The sequence below is a fragment of the Penicillium psychrofluorescens genome (genome assembly GCF_964197705.1).
Source record: "Penicillium psychrofluorescens genome assembly, chromosome: 6".
In the NCBI taxonomy this organism is placed as follows: domain Eukaryota; kingdom Fungi; phylum Ascomycota; class Eurotiomycetes; order Eurotiales; family Aspergillaceae; genus Penicillium; species Penicillium psychrofluorescens.
Genome location: NC_133444.1, coordinates 2,475,130 through 2,495,211, shown reverse-complemented (window position 1 = coordinate 2,495,211; position 20,082 = coordinate 2,475,130). Strand labels below are relative to the sequence as shown.

The 20,082-nt window shown below is 53.4% G+C and overlaps 7 protein-coding genes across 7 annotated transcripts; 5 read left to right on the top strand and 2 right to left on the bottom strand.

Moving 5' to 3' along the window:
* Positions 1 to 456: 456 nt before the first annotated feature.
* Positions 457 to 3,871, top strand: PFLUO_LOCUS9413 (Histone acetyltransferase; the record flags this gene model as incomplete). Its single annotated transcript, XM_073787238.1, has 4 exons — positions 457 to 905; positions 960 to 1,039; positions 1,109 to 1,156; positions 1,218 to 3,871. 4 exons carry the CDS (start codon positions 457 to 459, stop codon positions 3,869 to 3,871), a joined length of 3,231 nt encoding a protein of 1,076 aa, XP_073643413.1.
* Positions 3,872 to 7,314: 3,443 nt separating this feature from the next.
* On the top strand, positions 7,315 to 9,030 carry PFLUO_LOCUS9412 (uncharacterized protein; the record flags this gene model as incomplete). Its single annotated transcript, XM_073787237.1, has 9 exons — positions 7,315 to 7,399; positions 7,462 to 7,531; positions 7,589 to 7,734; positions 7,790 to 7,874; positions 7,926 to 7,972; positions 8,025 to 8,133; positions 8,185 to 8,530; positions 8,577 to 8,699; positions 8,773 to 9,030. 9 exons carry the CDS (start codon positions 7,315 to 7,317, stop codon positions 9,028 to 9,030), a joined length of 1,269 nt encoding a protein of 422 aa, XP_073643412.1.
* A 705-nt stretch (positions 9,031 to 9,735) lies between these two features.
* Positions 9,736 to 12,520, top strand: PFLUO_LOCUS9411 (uncharacterized protein; the record flags this gene model as incomplete). Its single annotated transcript, XM_073787236.1, has 2 exons — positions 9,736 to 9,831; positions 9,929 to 12,520. The coding sequence occupies 2 exons, from the start codon at positions 9,736 to 9,738 to the stop codon at positions 12,518 to 12,520; spliced, it is 2,688 nt and encodes an 895-aa protein (XP_073643411.1).
* A 198-nt stretch (positions 12,521 to 12,718) lies between these two features.
* On the bottom strand, positions 12,719 to 14,078 carry PFLUO_LOCUS9410 (ribosylnicotinamide kinase; the record flags this gene model as incomplete). The annotated part of the gene is made up of 2 exons (XM_073787235.1): positions 12,719 to 13,745; positions 13,879 to 14,078. 2 exons carry the CDS (start codon positions 14,076 to 14,078, stop codon positions 12,719 to 12,721), a joined length of 1,227 nt encoding a protein of 408 aa, XP_073643410.1.
* Positions 14,079 to 14,586: 508 nt separating this feature from the next.
* On the bottom strand, positions 14,587 to 16,035 carry PFLUO_LOCUS9409 (uncharacterized protein; the record flags this gene model as incomplete). The annotated part of the gene is made up of 1 exon (XM_073787234.1): positions 14,587 to 16,035. One exon carries the CDS (start codon positions 16,033 to 16,035, stop codon positions 14,587 to 14,589), a length of 1,449 nt encoding a protein of 482 aa, XP_073643409.1.
* A 1,121-nt stretch (positions 16,036 to 17,156) lies between these two features.
* On the top strand, positions 17,157 to 18,546 carry PFLUO_LOCUS9408 (uncharacterized protein; the record flags this gene model as incomplete). Its single annotated transcript, XM_073787232.1, has 5 exons — positions 17,157 to 17,340; positions 17,411 to 17,430; positions 17,483 to 17,590; positions 17,652 to 18,049; positions 18,111 to 18,546. 5 exons carry the CDS (start codon positions 17,157 to 17,159, stop codon positions 18,544 to 18,546), a joined length of 1,146 nt encoding a protein of 381 aa, XP_073643408.1.
* An 838-nt stretch (positions 18,547 to 19,384) lies between these two features.
* On the top strand, positions 19,385 to 19,807 carry PFLUO_LOCUS9407 (uncharacterized protein; the record flags this gene model as incomplete). Its single annotated transcript, XM_073787231.1, has 1 exon — positions 19,385 to 19,807. One exon carries the CDS (start codon positions 19,385 to 19,387, stop codon positions 19,805 to 19,807), a length of 423 nt encoding a protein of 140 aa, XP_073643407.1.
* Positions 19,808 to 20,082: the final 275 nt, after the last annotated feature.

Sequence of the window (20,082 nt, the reverse complement as noted above, 5' to 3'; positions counted from 1 at the left end):
GACCACCAGGTCCCAAGGGGCGCCGATGCTGTTTCGATTGCCAGAAGACCACCATTGCGTTTGTCCTGCGACGCGTCTTGTCCTGCGTTATCTATTTCAGCCCATCTGTTGGCTGTCTTGGTGAGTGTCCCGCTCCTCAGAATACGCGTTCGCCAATGCTCGAGCCACCCTCCTTCTGACTGACACCTGTTCGTCCTGCTCAGCTACCAAGTTGCGCCGTGGGCATCGAACTCCCAATCCAGCACACGATTTACTTCCCGACGACTGGGATACGACACCTATCTCTTCCCCTGACGCCTGTTTACCTCCCCGATGTGCCTCCGCACCACCGCCGATGTGAGCGGGGTGCCTCTGTAACCGTCAAGTTTCCCCCTTCTCGAAACAGCAAAAGGAACGCACAGACACGCAGCGGGAGCAGTGTTCTTGAACAACCTGGCGACTGTGGTGACATCCACGATGGCGGCGACCGTGCCGCCGGCGAATGACGATCCGGGCACACTTGACCCCGTCTACAGCGACCAGGATGCCGAGGGCGAGGAGGAGACAGATCTGTATCAGATGGACCAGCAGTTGCAGGATGCGGTCCACCGAGCCTATTCCGGAGAGGTCGCGGAGGAAAACGGGAATGATGAGGTGGCCGGCCAAACCAAAGAGTCGGCATCATCCCTCGAAAATGACGACTCCGACGTGGTTGGGGCCGTAAAAATCCGTGATGGGGACACATCTTATCTCAGTGAGGATGCGGACGCGGAGGCAGATGCCGATCCCGCATTTGAAGACCGGAGTGACCATGGATCCAACTCAGAGCCGAGCGACCAAGAGTCAGATGCGGAGGAAGACTGGGATGCTGAGAGCAATGACCGCGACGAGGCGGATGGAGATGCGCGCAGCCGCGCGAATTGCATGTACGTGGGGAGACAAAAAGGACATTGGGCGCGGTGCTGACAATTATCTTCCAGATTTTGTAACCAGGATGAGGAGCACGACCCCAGTGAGGATTACGAGGAATATCTGACTTGCGCTGTTTGTGGCGATCACTGTATGTTGTGCTGGCCCGGAGCGAAAGCTTCCCTGTTTTATGGTTTTGACTGACTCGGCATCCCGACAGCCCATCGGCAATGCGCCCGCGAGCAAGATGCATTCCATGACAAAGAAGGTACGTGAAAAGTGAAACTGGTTTAGTCAAAAGTAGCCTCCACTAAGACGCTAAGATGCAGATCCCTGGAAATGTCCCACCTGTGTTTACAACAAACTGGAGCCCGATCCTGCGGGGATACAACACAAAGCCCCGAGTTTGCCAAAGGAGCTCCTACCTGCACATAGTGGATCCAAAGGTCCAGGGTTTCACTCTATCTTTGATGCGCCAGATGTCAATGATAGTTTACTCAACAGCTCACGGTCGTTGCGAAAGAGGAAAGCTTCATCCTTGGAAGCGGAGGAGGAGCATGCTCCCGTGCTCCGCAAAAGACGCCGACAAAGTTTGCTTCGACCTGATCATCCCGACCTGCAGGACCCAGCCTTGGAAGAGGGAGAGGAGATCGCCGACACCGACACACTCTCCAACGCTGCGACCCGCCCTGTGCGTTCTCGGCGCACTCGTGGCGCCGACCGAGAGACCGTCCGCGTCGTCTCTCAACAGGTCGGGAAATTAGTTATTGGATTCCGACTCGACCACAACAAGGTGTCGAAAGTCTTGAGTGCTCCCAGTCGACCACTACGGAAAAAGAAGAAGAATCCCAAGCCGCCCCCCGTTGCTGGAGCCCACGCTCACTTTGCCGCCATTCCTCCCACACCTTACGCCCCCGTGTTCACCCCGTTCCACGATCGGGAAATCGACGATTCCAAATCCAAGCCATATGGTGGCATTCTATCCGAGGCCGAACAGGACACCTCCAAGACCGTTCCGACACAATCTGACCGTGAACGATTCGAGGTCGCTCGCCAAAAAGCCGAAGATGAATGGCAGCGAAAAGTTCGAGAGGCCGAGCTTAATGGCGAGGCCACTCCCACCGCGTCGGCGAAGGTGTCGGGTCCTCCCTCGAAGATCAAGTACATCAACTTTGGTGGCTTTGAGATCGAGACTTGGTACGCCGCACCTTACCCGGAAGAGTACAGCCGCAATCGGGTGCTCTATATCTGCGAATTTTGCCTGAAGTACATGAACTCGGACTATGTTGCCTGGCGTCACAAACTCAAGTGCCCAGCCAAGAATCCCCCTGGCGACGAGATTTACCGGGACGGTTCAATCTCGATCTTCGAGGTTGACGGACGGAAGAATCCCGTCTACTGTCAAAACCTGTGTCTTCTTGCCAAACTCTTCCTGGGTTCAAAGACATTGTACTATGATGTCGAGCCTTTCCTTTTCTATGTCATGACCGAGTACGACGACCTGGGCTGCCACTTTGTGGGCTACTTCAGCAAAGAGAAACGACCAAGCTCGGCGAATAATGTCTCCTGCATTCTCACCCTTCCCATTCATCAGCGCAAAGGCTACGGCAACCTTCTCATCGACTTCTCATACCTCCTCACACGCATCGAAGGCAAGAATGGATCACCCGAGAAACCACTCTCCGACATGGGCTTGGTGTCATACCGGAACTACTGGCGTCTGATCCTGTCTTATCAGCTGCGTGACCTGAAAAGCCCGGTCAGCATCGCCGATTTGTCTGATCGAACCGGCATGACGGCAGATGATCTTGTGTCCGCATTGGAGGGCTTACGGGCACTCGTGCGAGATCCCATCACTAAAACATATGCGTTCCGTCTCGACCACAAGTATTTCCAGGAAGTCATTGATGGCTGGGAAAGCAAGGGCTACGTAACACTCAACCCTGACGCGTTACTCTGGACTCCATACATCATGGGCCGCAGCAACCAATCACAATTTGACCGTGCGCCCATGCACGCGGTCGCGCCCCGAGAGGATCCCGACGAGGAGGAGGAAGAGGAAGAAGAGGCAGAAATCAACGGTGACTCGGTGTCGATGGTGAACGGGACGAATGGAACTGGTTTCGCGGAGCCCGCAGGACCACCGTCAACATCTGGCCTCGACCATCCAGATGGTCTGCACAAATCCCCTTCGCCCGGCAGCTCAGAAGCCCTCTCTAATCCCGCCAACGGCATTCCTCCCTCTCGATTCGAACTCTGGCCTCCCGTCCAGGCCCCACCGCCTCCAAAACGCAAACCTGGCCGTCCTTTCGGTAGCTTCAAAAAGAATCGACACTCGATGACACCCACGACCAACCGCATAAGCGGTCGCAGCACGCCTCGACGAGGTTCCCAGCTCCCGATGGGAACTCCCACTAGCGCTGGTATGCGTCGTGGTCGGAGGGCGTTGCTTATAGACTCCCCCTCAGACGAAGCGACTCCTACGCAGGTCAATGGCATCGAAGCAGAAGAGGCAGATCTCGAGGAGGCGGTAGTGGATTCGAATGCCGAGGAACTTGTGGACGGCATATCCGATGCAGACGGACAAGCCCTAGAGGATGTCAGTGGTGCCGACGACGCGGACGACGGACCCGCCGAGACGAACGGCCACCTCGAAGAAGTGGAAGACGAGGAGCAGGAAGGGCCACAGACTCCCTCCAAGTCAACATCCCGATCTCCCCACACCCCAACCCGCAACGGTTCAAAAGGTGAACCCACCGAGGACTCACCCCGATTATCTCGCTCCGTCAACCGCAAAGCCCTGGTGGAGAAGATCCAAGTGGTGATCCCCGCTTCCGAGCACAGCACCACCCCACGCCACGAAGGCAAATCCGACCGCAAAATGGCAGACACGAACGGCATTGACTCTGACGAAGACGCAGATGCCGATGCCGAGGCCGACGCCGACTTCGATGTGGATGGGGATGTCGTGATGGAGACATGATTATTGCGTGCGGCGCAAGGCATCGCGGACATGGCACATGGCACATGGCACGGCGTTTTTTTGTTTTTGTTCTTGTCTTTGGTATCATTCTCTTTTCTTTTACGGCGTTTTAGCTGTCTCTTTTAATTCCTCGATTTTACCATGCCTGTCTGGTCTGGCCTGGACAGTGGAGGAGCCTGACTCGCTAGTCAGGTACCCATCGAGTCACGTTTTTATCTTCTCTTCTCTTCTCTGTCTATGTCTCTGTCTTTCTACTCGAGTCCAGCACGGAGCGAGGGGATGAGGCGCTATGGCGTTTTCTATCTCTTGTTAGTCCTACATACAAAGCGGATAACATATGGCACCCTGTGGCTTCCTCTTTCCAGTTATCTCGCTCCCTGAGTAGATGTATATTTGAGCACGACCCTAAGCGCCTTGATCCGATCACTGAGTCCAGCCTAAGTACGTAGATTAGGTAGTTAGTTAGCTGAGAGCTTGGTTGGTGCCTGAGGTGTCAGTGCCCAGGGTCTTGATAGCCTTTCCCCTTTGGGAGATCACTTGGCCAATACCACTCCCTTCCGTACTGTCCTCTTCTTCGTGATCTCGATCTTTTTCGCTCCTCTCTCTGGCCTTCCCTAAACTTCTCATGCCGATTATATTGGTCCCATCTAGATTATGTACCTTATAAATCTGTAGTTAGGATCACGTTATGTCTCTTCACTAACCTTCCGCCGAAGCACCGGATTGATCATAGTGAGTGAGCAGCAGTGTCAAGCTTTACGTACTCCGTTCAAAAGTACAGTTGCCAGATCGAGTAACGTGCAGGAGCCGATAAACCCGGAGTTCGGTGGGATGTGATCTGTTCGATTGCGAGACGGTGGTAGTGGTCTGTGTGCGTCGGAGAATTTACAGTGAGAATAATGAACATGTATGCAAGCAGGCATACTTAGAGTCGAATATCCAGTACTTTTATCAGAATAACAACCAGTTAATCAATCGTAATTATCCTGAAGAAACAAGTCATTCTCAATCTAGGGAAAAAAAAAAGGCCCACACCCAGAAAAACACCCGATCGGCGTGATCGGCGACGCCAGGGCCAGCGGGAAGAAGCTGTCAGCGCACCGGACAACCATGGAATGGTCACGTTAAGCATAAACATAGCGTCGCCTGGATCCAGGCGGAACCGCGGTTTGGCTGCGGTCACTATTTACCACCTAGTATACCGATGGCAGGTCGGTCACAATAATCAATATTATTCTCAGACTCTGTTTTCGGGGCCCAACAGGGACTGTGACAGGCCCCTGACAGCCCTGACGTGGCTCGAGTCATTTGGAACTAGGAAAATGAACAGTTCATCATGCGTCTGTCTAGTCTGTCCGGTCCTCTTATTTTGCCCTGTTGCCCCCACCAACCACCACGAACGAACTAACCCACGTAGCCTTTTCAGAGGGGAAAACGAGTGAAGTGGGATTTTCTTGCTTTTTTTTTTCCCTTTCCCTTTTCTTTCTCTCTCTCTACGCTCTACGTTGATTCTTCTCTAGCCTTTCCGTCCCCCCGCCCCTCGTCTCTTCATCCTTTTCGATCCTGCATGAGATCATCTGTTGATTTGATTTTCCTCTTCCCTCTACGCTACTCTGAATCCGCCTGTCTTCGGACTTTTCTCCGCGCAGTCCGAACCAACGCTTCCTTCAATAGCTCCGGAGTCGGATTCCGAGCTGACGAGCTGGATCTACAGCCCTGGGCCGGCACGCAAGATGCCCGTGGGCGGCCTCAGCGTGGACCATGGGCATTATTGACGGTCTTCCGTCAATCCCCTCGTTGGTCCTCATGATTATCATGCTCGACCATCGCATTCCCGCCTATGTCGCCGCCCTGTCTCGGCAGATCTGAGGGTATCCGATCATCATGATCAGAGAACCCCGGACGATTATCAACCTTGCATGATGATCGTCATCCTGTCCGATTGATGGATCGGCCAGCAGCACTTTCCGGTCACATGTCGTGGGCTGTGCCTGTCACAGCAGCGAGGCCAAAAGTACCATACATGGAACTCATCTCAGCACGGACTGGTGCGTCGAACCGATCTGCAAACGCCCGCCCCATTAGGCGGTTGAAGTGTAGCGAACACTGCGAATAATGTGACGCATCGACTCGGGTTAAAACCCTGTCACTGCAGCTCTCTCTGCATTCGCATCACCCCACACATCTCTTATTTCTTCTCTGGTCTTCTCTCCTCTTCCCTTCCACTTCATCGCATCATTCACCGCTGTCAACATGCATCGGCATGCCTGTCCTCGCTGCCCAGTGTCGCGATAACGATAACGAGCTCAATCTGCGCGCACAGTCTTGGCTAGCTGGCTGCCCCCATCCTCGGCCAATTCTCCAGCAGTGCCACGGGGGCGAAGGGAAGGCAAAGCCGGTGCGTGATCGCACTCGGGTGGGCTCGTTTGCTGCGGTCGCTTCCGGGGAGTGTCTCAGCGACTTGCATTTTCGCGTAAGAGCGGGAGTCCGTGGGTGGTTTGGGAATCGCGAGACCAGCAAGGCATTCCAGACTCGGTGAGTGCGAGTTGGTCGTTTTGTGTCAGTCTGTGTGTTTTGTTTGCGCAGGGAGAGTTCCAGGTTCCAAGGGTGGGTGTGGGGGGGGGAACCGTCACTCTGTGCTGGACTCGGGATGACATAAGAGGGAGAGCTCGGTGGGAGATGGATCGGAATGTGGAAGAGAGAGAGACCAGAGCATCAAGAAGACTAATGCCGACTGTCTAGTGCGGCTCTCGATCGGATCTCCATGCTTATCTGGCCAGTGGCATGCTTAGACGCGCATCGCGGTTAATCAAGGTTGAATGTGCGCATCATCCATCCACCCTCCATTCTTATTCAACGGTCGGGCGCTCCACCGATCCGTGGGCACTGGGCGGGAGAATTCTGCCCACAACCATCGTCTCATCTCATCATCTACAAACACGACTCGTCCGCTCTCGGCTGGTTCTTTCCGCTTGCGTATTGACGACACCACCGTCCTTTTTCTTCTTTCCCGTTTTCATCCCCGTCCCGCCCATGGTCCCATCGGCTAGTCGGTCCACTCAACTACTGCCCGTCTGTTCCCCCCCCCCCACTACCACTATCTCAAGACGACATTGTGACTCGCTCTGTCTCGCTCCAGGGTCCTGACCCCGTCTGTCCTTTTCTTCTGACTACCTGACCCATTCCTGTCTCTTCCACATTTCCCTGTCAAACCCTCTGCTGTTCCTCGGATCCATTTCGTGTGCCTGGTGGTTCCCTCACCCAACGATTGTCCATCTCTCTCTCTTTCTATCTCCGACTTCGTCTTGATGAGTGCATCGACATTCTCCGACGCCTCTCTCTCTCGTGAAGCCCAGAGGTTCGTGTGCTCCGCCTTGCAGATCGGCGCATGACAGAGTCGTAACTCTTACTCAGACTCAGTGGTCCAGGGATTCGCACTGACAATGTTAACCAACTCCAGTTCTGACTTTGAGTTGACCATCCGCCAGCAGCCCGACCGGGCGCGCGTGGCGGGGGGCAAGGAGAAAGGTACGTTCGGTCGTCTATGCCCCTCCGACGGAGTGGAAAGAGACTAACCCAGACCCCCCCAGAGCGCAAGCCCATCGATCCTCCCCCGATCGTCCAGCTCCGGGTGCGAGAGGAGGGTACCTACTTGGCGCAGTGAGTACTACTGGATGGGTTCCTCAGGATGAACGGTTCAAGCTGATCGTGTGTCAGGCACTACTTGCAAAGCCCGTACTATTTCATGTGCTGCAGCCTGTACGATGCCACAGAGGATAGCCCGGTGCCCGTGGCCCCATCAACGGCGCTCGCCGGAACCCTTGTGTCGTCTCTTCATAGGCTGAAGGATGTGGACAACAGTGGTCAGTCGGGTCCTGGCTTGCCTTGTGTCGTACCGGTTTACTGACTTGTTCGTAGATGGCGGGTTCTTCGTCTTTGGGGATCTGTCGGTCAAGATCGAGGGCAATTTCCGTCTGAAATTCACATTGTTCGAGATGCGCAAGTGAGTTGTGCCGGTCGGGCCATTTCGCCAGAGACTAACACGTTGGACCAGACAAGAGGTGACCTACTTGAAGACCATCATCTCCGAGCGGTTTACCGGTAAGCAGCCTCTTTGGTGTTGAAACAGCCCGGAAGCTAAACCAGCGGCCAGTGTCTCCTCCCAAGAGTTTTCCCGGCATGAAGGAGTCAACTTTCCTCTCTCGATCGTTTGCGGACCAGGGAGTCAAACTACGGATTCGCAAGGAACCCAGGACTATGATGTACGTGTGCAGGGCTGCTGTGAGATCTGTGTCCCCGTACTGACTCGGCAGGAAACGCTCTCATCCCCAACCAAATGAGTACCCGCCGCAGGCGATGCCTTCACGCTCGCCAGATCGCACATCGGTGCAGATGCCTCCGACTGGCTTTCCAGGAGGGTATGCGCCGACGACGGCGCGCGACTACTATTATGGTGCAGCGGCACCGGCCCCCAAGCGCCACCGGACATCTATCGATTATGGGCGTGGCATTGAAGCGGATAGTCGGATGGCTCGTCCGCTGGACACGTACGGTCGTCCAATGGAGGCGTATGGCCAGCCTACCATGTACGGACAGCCGGGAGCGTACCCAGCGCCGATGCAGCCTTACCAAACTGGACAAGTGGTGGCCGATTACGGGGTTTGTGGTTCTATTATCTGGTCGACCAACTACTGACGCTTGCTAGATGCCCTATGGCCTGCAACCATCAGCCCCCCTGACGCAGATGTCTGATCCCTCCGCACAAAGTCGGAGCACCCAGCAAGCCACCGTGGGGCAGCTGATGGGCATGAACCAACCCGGTACTCCTGTACGGCACCCCTCTGCAAACCAGTGAGTTGTGGGAGAAAGTGACCCAGCTAAGGCTTTACCATCCCAAACAGACCCCAGATTCGACAGGAGCGATGATGGCCCAGGGATACCGGCCCGGCCCGGGATACGCTACGAGCTCTACCATTCTTCCTCCGCTGCAACAGCAAACCCGCACCTATCCCCAGGCGACCAACGGCAATCCCTCGCGAGGGTACTATGATCCGCCCTCGCAAGCAGCCACGCCGATTCTTCCCTCTCAGCCCATGGCCCACGAAGGCGCCCCAGACACCTTTGACCACCCGGGGTCTGCGCATGGGACTCCTCAATAAGATGGCAGAGGATGTTGTTTTTATATGCCATCGCTCGTTGGCAACGGCCGACCTCGACGGTCCCGGCCTTTTTTCCCTTTCTTTCTTTCTTTCTTCGTTATAGAGGTTACTTTTATTGTTTTTTATCTTTTCTCGTTTTGTGTTTAATCGGGTTCTCGAGGATTTATGGTTACAGGCGCCGGACACAGGAACAGGACATAAAAAAGAGGGCGGCGGCATTATTCTTTCTAGGTTTGGTTCTGGAGAAAAGTGAGAGAGAAAGTTTTCCCTTCTGATTCCTTTTTATTTTCTTCTTGGTTTCTTCATGTACATACTGGCTGGTTTTCCCCCTGCTAGCAGCAGTTCACTTCTCTTTGCTTGGGAGTGCTGTCTCTTTTTAATAAGTGGTTATGATTATATTGTTATAGGCAGAAGGCCTTAGGGCTAAAAGAAAAGAAGAACTGTGCCTTCCTTCTTGGGATTTGCTCTTCACTTCCATCCTTCGTTCTCTCCCTTTCTCTCTTCTCTTCTCTCCCCTCCCATCCTTTTTCTGTTGCTCTTCTTCCCAACCTCTTGTCCCATCCGATCCAAATCCCCTTAGCTCCTTATCTACCGACTGCCTTCTGCCTGTCTTCTTCAATCCTCCTCACCAAAATCAACAAATACCCATCTCACTATCCAACGTCCACACCCATACCAACACCCATCTAACGAGCGAACGAAACAATGTCCCACCCCGAAAACCCACTCTCCAACCTCGACCTCTGGTGCGAATGGACCGGCGACCCTAACGATGCCGTGGAAGTGGGATTCGCCATCAACGTAAGTATACACACAACAACTTATCCCTCCGAACCCTACCGTATATATGTGCTCTCTGACTAACTTCTGGCTTGCATCTCGTGCCTTGTTGGTTCAGGTCTGGTGTGCACCCGACATGACAGCCCTCCTCCCCATACTGAACACGCGCGCTTACGATCGCGTCGCATACTCGGTCATTGTTCTCAAGGGTGAGGGTGGGAGTGATGATGAGGATGAAAACCGGGACGAGGATGAGACGAATACCAATATCTACAAGAACAACAACAACAACAACCAACAAGACCAAAATAGCGAGACATCCCTCGAAGCGCCAGGAGTGCAGACGCAGAAGAGACAGGAGAAGAAGAAAACCAGTCTGGGTCTGAGTCCGAGATCTCCATACGCTTTCCCCCGGCCGTGGCCTGTTCTTGCTACACCTACTTCTCCTTCTCTGTCTTCTACTCCGGCTACACCCACGGCGCCGGCGCCTACACCTGCTAGTATGAGTGTGAGTCTCAGTGGGACGCGTTTTGTGTCGCCTGCCGATGAGGTGCTGCAGCGGGTTAGTGAGGAGTTGGAGGAGGATATGGAGAATGAGGAGGTTGGATCGAGGGACGGGAGTGTTGTTGTTCATGGAGTGAATGAAAGTGGTGGGATGGATGATATGGATGAGACGGAAAATGGATGCTGTGGTTTGAGCTGCGAACCGGCTCAGGAGCAGGATTGTGAGGTGGATGATCACGGACTGGAGTTGCGGCCTCAGGATGAGGGCCATGACGGAGACAATGTCAATGACAATGACAGAAGCAAGGGCCAAGATCACGACCAGGAGCACTGTCAAGATGAAGGCCATGGTCAGGATGAGGATCACGATCTCCCTGCACCCATCTACACTGGAGGAATCTGGATCACTGCTGAAGACGACGATGAGCCTCAAGCTACTGCCGTGACTCCTAGTAGCCTCTACAACCCACGCAAACGTAGTGCGACGGTGGCTTCCCTTCCTGATTCAATTCCTGACTCGGAACGGGATTATGAAGGATACAAGCACAAGCTCGTGGTGGATGAGTCGATCATATCTCCCATCAAATCTGCGAACAGGGACAGCCGGCTTCCTCGCCCAATCAGTCTGAAGTTGCCCGTTGAGGTGAAGCCCGAGAATATACCGCTGCCTCGAGATTCTGCACCCGTGCTTGAGGTTGATTTTCGACGCTTCGAGCAAATTGATTCCCTCGCAAAAGAGTACGGCGTGCCTCTCGTCAAGAAGAACTTGGACCAACTGCCGTCCACCGCAAGGAAGGAAACGTTCAGGCCTGAGATCGAGAGGCTTTCGACGGTTGTGAACACCGATACCACATCTTTGAAACAGAACAGCTCGCTTCCTGACTATGAGTCTGACCGAGAATCTTCCGGAGATGACGGTATTCCTCTGGCGGGACACTTTCTTTCCGAACTCGATATCTCTCCAGATACTCACGGATCTAACGCACAACCGCAACTTGTCCTCATTGACGGTACATTCTATGTACGAATCTCAGCGAAAGTCAAGCCCGCAATCTATGAAGTGCATATCAAAGTCTTCATTCATGTCCAGAAAGCAAGGCCGGAGGGTTGGAATGCGCTGATGATCCCGGGATTGCCACGGCTGCGAGCCGGCGAATATGGCTACATCGTCCTTTGCATGCCTCTCGACAAGGGAATCGAGTTTCGTACTACACCATTCAAGCGAGCTCAATTTGTTGAGGGTTGTTTGATGGCCCAGTTTGCCACATCCTCGAATCTTGTTGTGCCTCTGCGGATCTTCGACAAGGAGTACTACGGCTATGTAAAGGACTTCAAGATAAAGCAGATGATTCGATCCGACATTGTTGACGAAAACAAAGAAACCTCCTTGGTCAAGTACAGTGCAGTTTGCTCGATCGAACCGGTGCAGCGCATTTTCCGCTCTGATCAGTGCAGTTTTGTCATCTATGTGCACGGAGGTCCTCCTGGTGAGTATGCCTGCGACTTGACCTCCTCTGACAGCAAACTCCAAACCATCGACCTGATAGCTAAGCCGGGCTTTCGTCAACTCGGTCTCGCCGCGATCGAGGTCCGTTGTCGGTCTTCCGATTTGGAGAAGTTTTTAGTGACATGGTCTGTCGCACTGTCGCGGAAAAATCTGTCGACCTGGCTGCCTCGCATCAAGGCCACTGCAAACACCGATGACAACAAATCTGAATTGAGCCTTATTGCGCACTTGGGGCTGGTGGACCGGCCTGTTCAACCAACAGAAAAGAAGGAAGAGAAGGAGACAACGAATGGCGAGGACCGGGATTGCGCATCTTGCAAAGCGCCACACACTGATGGCACGACCGAACTGGAGTTTTCTTGCATCTGGAAATCACCAAAGTGGTGGATTTCCCTGGCCCTGGTCTGTTGTATGTTCATCAGTTGTGTCTATGTTTTCGGTCCCAAACCCAACGACTCGTCCCCTGTCGAGACCGCGCTGGCAGATAATTTGCCTCTGGCTAGTATGAACACGGATACCGGGATGGAGATTCCAAAAGTGATTTTCGGGCAAAATGACCAGCCGGAGGAGTTTGATCATGCTGATCTGGATGAGGAGAATGTGCAGGAGGTGGTTGTTCCTACGGAATCGTTCACTCTTCGAGATCGATTCGACCGTTTCTTCGGCTGGAGTGAGCCTGCTATCGTGGACAATGCATGAGTTTCTGAGTTTACTAGGTAGTTATTCTTATCTGGGGCGTGGAAGTGATTGTCTCCACCAAGTCCTTATTGCAAGTCAAATCAAGTCCAGTCAAGCCCTACTTCAACTCAATGAAGCTATTCCTCTTTCCATTCTTCTACTATATCTCCAACCTTCTTCTAGCGGTCTACCTTGCATTGGATCAATTCCTCAACTAAATCAAGCCCCGTAATAAGCCAACACCTTATCCACAGCCCACCTCAAAAGCTCAGACATAGGCAATTCCCCACGACCGGGGGCAACCTCAACCCCAACATCCGTCCTAACGGCAGATCCATCTCCAACCCGCGCAATCAACTCCGCCGTCGTCATTCCCTTGGTCTCATGAGATTGAGACTGGAATTTATACGACTTGTACTCCTCTTCCGGAAGCAGTAACCACGCGTGATCCTCCACATACCGCGGCCAGACTATATCATCCACGTAGCCTGGCGGATCAGTCCAGAAGTTCTGTGGTGGGCGTTCGTCTGGGCCGTTTAGATCAATTGCCGGCTTTTCGGTTTCCTTTTTGTTGTCTTTATTGGGGACTGCGGCATCAGGATTCGCGTCGGTGCCTTGCGCTCCTCCCGCCGCCATGAGGGGCATGTGCGATCGGTTCTCCATATTATGGTGCATTTTGTCCGTCTCGGAGTCTTCGGTGGAATCGGTGTTTGTATTTGTATCCCCGGGCGGCTCCGGCCCTGGTCCGATAGTCACGTATCCCGTTCTTCCCTCGCGTCTTGCCTTGACGACGTCGTAGGAACAGGGCAGGAAGAGAGAGAGATGGATGTTTGAGTGGACTGGCTGGAGGGTGTGCGCTGTGTCGCTGCCGTTTTGCTGGGACGGTGGTTGTAGTGGAGGCGGGGGACTGAAGAGGAGGAATCCTTCGAGGAAGGCAATTGTCCCTTTGGCTTTTTCTCCCTGTCCCTGTTCCGGTCCCTGTCCATCCTTTTGCGGGGTTGTGGTTGTTGATTTTCGTTGGGATGATAATTTACTCTCCACTTCATCTCTCAGTTCCGCAATGACCGCATCACTAACCCCGAAATCCGTGGCCGCGTTCTGATCCTCTTTGCTTTGGAGTCGCGGGGGGAGGTGTCCGTTGGAACGCACATATGCGAGCGCCTGTGCGAGGAAGTCGATGTCGATTGCGTCGGCGGTGTCCCAGTCCTGGAGTTTGACACCCGAGGGTGTCGTTGTCCATGGGATTCTATTTTTAGTTGTCAGGTCAAAGCAGGACTGAGTGAGATAGAGACGGGCAGTCTATGTGATAGTGATAACCAGGGAAGACAGAAATATTGGATTGGGTAACCGTGCGAGAAGCGGCGGAGATGTAGACGTACTTGTCATCCGGGTAGTAGAAGTCATCCTCGTGAATGATAAATGTATTCAATTTATTCCCGTCCTGACTTGCATCGGAGCCATTGGCCTCCAGTCTCACACCGCAAAAGACACGCTGCAATAGCCGCGCGAGGGTGGTCTTGCCGCTGGATGACGGGCCGGAGATGCCGATGATGACGGTGCGGTCCTGCTGCGAGGCCATTGTGGCTATTAAGAGCGGTGAGGCTATTATCTTTGTGCCCCTCTGGGTTCAAAACAGAGCGAGAGTGTGGCGGGGAGGGGTGAAGATGGAGGAAAAGAGGCGCGCGGAGCGGAAGGAAATAAGCTCGGGCTTATCGCTAGTTATCGATTTAGTTATCGTGGTCGACATGAAGTAATTAGGCCCGAGGTCCGCGTCACTCGGCTGATTATTGGCCACCCCCTGTTAATAGCGCGGATAGAACAACTGAAAACATCACGTCCCATCTAATGAAGATTTCCATGGACAGCTGGTATACATGAATATGAACATCCTCCAAGGTTGCAGGTATACATTTGTGCCGATCTCTACCTTCGTATAATATATGTAGGCTTTAGTCTCAGAGTAGGAAATTGATTCATTCCTACGACACAGAGAGAGCTCGCTGTCTACCTAAAAAGGAAGGATAGTCAATCGACTACACCCGATATATCTTTGACGTCAAGTACAAGCAGCCGCTTTTGTAATACCGCTAATCTGTCTGGGGAGCATCACTGGCTTCCAAACCGCGGTATTCAAAGTATTCGCACCACTCCGGATCCTCAATCAGCGCCTGCGACAGTTCCTTCTCATACACGAGACTGAACTCCGGACCCTCGTCGGATTCAGGAGACGGGCTGCGAGATGGGTAGATAATTAGCACACCCTGCGTCGACCGGTCGATCAGATGACGGTAAGTGGCTGGGGTGGCAAAGCCAAAGTTGGCGATGGTGATATTCGCGTCGCGATGGTCCGTCTGGAGGAGCGACATGGGCGGGTACGAGTCAATGCGCATGTTCAGTGCTGTTTTGTCTCGCACCATGGCCACCATGTCCAGCAGCTGGTCCAGGGTCTCCTGCGTAACGCTGTTGGTCATCTGGCGAACATAAGAGGCGAGCTTTGTTAGTGGCCACTCGGAGATCACATCTCCGGCAGTGGGCTGGGTCACTGGTGCGGTTGTGGATAAGGCTCCCGTCAGCACGTTGTGCTGCATCCGCGGCGCAACCTTGGGACTATGCATCCGACGTCGCATGTCCATGGCCTCTACCCAGAACAAAGGTTCTGAAAGGTTTGGTTTGAAGTGGGGGGCACGCAGACGCGAAATGGTACGCCATAGGAATGCGGAGAAGGCGTCGTACGTGGAGATCCAGGATCCATCCGTCGGCGAAGCGAGCTTCTTCAGCGCCGCCGCCTTGCTTTTGGGGAGGTGGAACAGCAAAATCTGGGAAGGAAGATGGTCTGCGTGACGCGCGGGCGCTGGGGGACCATCAACTTTCGATTCATCGGGTATTTCGGCCTTGGTGAAGCGGGACACGTCGAGGCAGCTGGGGTCCCAGGAGGGGAAGGGCGTCTGGTTGACAATTGCAGAGCAGTTCTCGGCCAGCTGGTGGACGAGGCCCGCCCATCCCATCACATCATTGGAGTAGTGATGATGGTGCATGATGAAGACCAGTCCGCCGCGGATGAAATTGGCCTTATAGCACGCTGTTACAGGGCTGTTGTCCGGGTGAGCTTCGGGTTTCTCTCCGTATGTCATCGGGGGCACACTCCATTTCTTGAGATCTCCTAGCAGAGAAGTGCGGAAATGGCCCTTCTCAAGCTCGTCGAAGGTCGGATAGTGCTTGCTGTCTTCTTCGGAGTCCAGCCATTGGACAAAGAAGCGGACGGTGCTGTCCTTCCGCTTGACAAAGGAATGGCCTCCCTCGGCGTCCTTCTCAATTGTGCCGCAGAGATGCCTTGCTTGGCTCAGAGTCCGCTCAAGGCCGGCCTTCAAGACCTCAGCGACACGGGGCTTGTCTGCATCGTCCAGACGGAAATACAGGCCGTAGTTGTTGTAGGTAATCACCGACAAGTAGTCGAGGGTTGAGACCTTGAATCGCTCCTCCTCGGGATCATTTTCCCAGCCAGAGGGATGAAGGTGATAGATCTCTTGTTTAGGCATTGCTGCAATGGGATGTGGATGGAAGATACAGGGGTTATTTTCAGGGGATGATGTGGGTGGATTACTCGTGTATGCGACGTGCAGCTCAGGGCTTTATGGGACTATGTTGCGGGGCACGCATGCCTCCCATCAAGAGCAATAATCGGGCCCCGTCCTTGCCAATTGAGAAGTATGCCTGCTGACTAAATAAATGGGGGCCGAATTTGGCCGTCCATCGCACGAAGGGCCCCTTTGGGGAAGAGACCGATCCTTTCGGGATGAGGCGCATCCGGGTTGGTGTCCCGCTCGCGGATGGGCGCAAGGACCCGCATAGACATTGAGCCGAACAAGCCAGGCCATCAATGGGCAGGGTTCTGGATCAGTCTCAGGAATTGGCTCAAAACCAGTTCCAGGGTAATCGAACCAGGTCTCCGATCCTCTTCGTCGTTGACACGGCTCAACGGTCCGAAGGATTGTGAAGGATACCCGCTTAACGCGGGGGCAGAGTCCAATGGCCTTGCTACGATACATGCTAAACGACGCTAACGGTGTTAACAGACTGGCCTCCAGGATTCATAGACAAGCTGCCAGATTTGACGGCTCGTGGCGCTAGCACTATTCGGTCCGGCGAGTATGCGGAATGGCCCACATAGCCAAAGTATCCCGCCATGGCACACGGGGAGTGGACCGCGGGACGTGCCGTCATCCAGACCTTTTTAGTAAGACCTGCAAAACCACAATCATGTGCTGCCGATCAACGGTCTTGACCTGCATTGGAGAATTTCGGCCCCGACCTGCATTTGGAGAGGACAATGGCCTTGTTTCACATCCACCGCGTCGGGTGGCGGTTCCACTTCCTTACAGATTTCTAAGTGGCCCCAGCAAGTAAACGAGATTTATCACCCCAGCTGGAATCGAATCCTGTCAGCACACGCCATCTCGTTGCCCCTTCAAGACTCATTCCAAAAACCCCGATTACCTATGAATGCAATCCTCCTGAAGATCGTAATTGGGGCCCCAGGCTAGCATACTGCTGATCCATGGCTCGAACGGTTCACTTCTGTTATAAAACTCGGAACAGCCCTAAAGCCCGACTTCCAGACTGATTGTATTGAATTGATTGATCTATCACAAAGTTTGCCATGGATCTCAACGGACCTGCGCTTGCGCCGCCACCCGGTGTCGTTCCGAACCTGACGAATCCGCCTAATAACAATCCTCTCGCTATTGGCGTGCTGACAGCCTGCGTTGCTGTTTCTACATTATGTCTTTTCTTACGAGCCTATGCTCGTGTCTGGTTGGCAAGGAAGCTGCAAGTGGAAGAAAGTATGTAGTTTTTCTCTTCCAGCCCATGTGGTGGACAGAAGCATGACTGACTTTTGACTCTTGTTTACAGTCATGACGATTTGTGCCTACGTATGTTCCAATTGGTGGGAAACTATCGCAGTACGATGCTGATACACTCCAGGGATGCTTTTGGGGTGCCATTTACGCCGAGATCAAATTTGTCGAAAGCCCCGGATTCTTCGTCCATCAGTGGAATGTTAAATTGGGCGATATGATCTCGACCGAATATGTAAGTCTGCAATAGCCCGAGCCTTTTGAGAGTTCCTGGACTCACCGAGTCTACTTTCTAGTGGGTCTTGATCTTCGGCGTCTTCTACTCGATCACCCTGCCGATGCTGAAGGCAGCCATCCTGATCGAATGGTGCCGCATGTTCGCTCCACGAGGTCGCCGATCGGAAGGTTACTTCTGGTGGGGCTGCGTGGTGGTCATCGCCATCCAGATTATGTCGGGCATCGGCGTTGTGGTTGCCTTGAATCTGCAGTGTATCCCTCACAGAGCTATTTGGGACATTGCCATCCAGGCGACGAGCAAGTGCTTTGATCTATATAAACTACAAGTGGGATCCGCGAGTATCCAGCTCATCTCTGATGTTGCAATTCTGTTGTTACCGCAGCAGGTGATCTGGTCTCTCAAGATGACGTGGCAGAAGCGATTGGGTGTCTCGATTATCTTTGGATTGGGTCTGCTGTAAGTCCTGAGCCCGGCACGACGGGGCTCTATCTCGGTACTAACGTTGAGAAACCCCTAGTGCCTGCATTTCGGCCGCTTTCCGTCTATCTACAACGATCACACATGGCCGAGCTGCGGACGCTGTCTGGACCCTGGGTCCATTGGCCTTCTGGGCGACTGCCGAAATGACCTGCGGTTTCTTCATCCTCTGCGTCCCCTGTGTCCCTCGGATTCTGAAGGATACCGGAGTGCTCCGCAAGGTAAAAAGAGTGTTCGGTATGAAGACAACGACCAATTCCAAGCGGGACATGGGGACCGGCCCCTCGAACCACAGCAGGCTGGCGGGAAGCACGATCGGCAATTCCTACTACAAATTGGACAACCTGAAGGCGTCCGAGTCCACGGAGTATCTACACGGCCCTAAACCCGAAGGCGGGATCACACGCACGACGCGCATCGCTGTTACGCCGGAGTCTCGCGGTACGAATGGAGACGACAAGTTCATGTACCCGTAGATTGAAAAGGGGTCGTGGCGAACGGGTGACCAAAAGTCCGGACAGCAGTGCAGTATCGAGAAACTGTATGATTTGATTGATTTTGTAAATATTTATGTATGCTTCCAGGCGGCTTTTTCGGCGTGTTTTGCATTCAGACAATAATCCAGGTCTGTAGGAGGGTGAAAATCTATGTATCCTTCCAAAAAATTTAATTCGGCGTGTGTTAAATTCAGACAGTAATCTAGGTCTGCAGGATGGTTCCACTCGCGGGAAGGTCCCCGCTCATCCGTACGGTGGCTTTCTGAGTGAACGGGCCCCCGAATTGGCCCCTCGGTACCATATAAAGACTTCATCGATGTAGCATTATTATTACCCCTTTCAAAGAGCATATAGAGACTAGTGTACGTCAAGATGAGATTTCTTTGCCTTCACGGCAGGGGCACGTGTTCCAAGGTCCGTCTTTTGTTGCTTTACTATCCGATCATCAATTCACGGCTAAGATTTCCAGATTTTTGAGATGCAAACTGGTAGGTCGTACGGCCAGATCACCGTTGGAAAACATGTTTTCTGAGACCCTGGCTAGCAAGGATTCGAGAGGAGCTGGACGATCACGAGTTTGTATTCATTGATGGCACGGTTCCCACGACACCAAGTGAAGGTATGTCCGGCATTGATGGCGATTGAATGCCGACGCCCCAGCCAGCTGGTACGCAGCTAAAGAACTGCAGGCGCTGCAGCAGTAACGAACGAGTTCTTTGGGTATATCCCGAACACCACGAAAGAGGTGGGTCAGTACGGTGACCTGGTAGTGGGATTAGTGGAGTATGTCCGCAGCGATGGGCCGTTCGACGGAGTGATGGGTTTTTCGGAGGGCGGGACCATGGCAGCTCTACTACTGATTGAAGATGCCAGGCATTCCTTCGCGGGGTTTAAATGCGGTATCTTCTTTAGTTCTGCCGTGCCTTTCGACCCGGATGTCGTCCGTACCAGGCACCTGCGTTGTATTGATCCCACCATTGATGGGGTGGTGATCCATGTGCCAACGGCGGTTATAGTTGAGAAGAACTTTGCTCGACTACGGCATCTTTCGCCACTGGATAAATTGTGGCCAGATGATGAGGAGGCCCTGGTCTCGATTTGTGCGGAGTCCGTACGAGAGGTGGTTCGGCATGACCTAGGGCACCACGTCCCCGGGTCCGCGTCGTCAACGGAGGGGCTGACAGCAACCTTACAGGCCATTGAACGGACAATTGAGCGGGCCAGTGAGCTGTACAGCTAGTGCGAACTTTCTCAATCTTTTAGCGTTAATTCTGTATCAATTGTGGATATCATCGTTATTATTATTGCGTTACCGTATTATTGTTGCCGTCATAGGATATCAGGATCGCCAGGGAGTTTTGACATGCCTATTTCTCGTTGAATCACATGTTATAGGAAATACCGAGCCCGTAGCAACCCTCGCTAGCTATCAGGCAAACTCATCCTTCGCCTAGGTCTGGATGCAAATCAACCTGAAACATTGGCTGGATCCTTGTTGCCCCACACCGCGAGTGG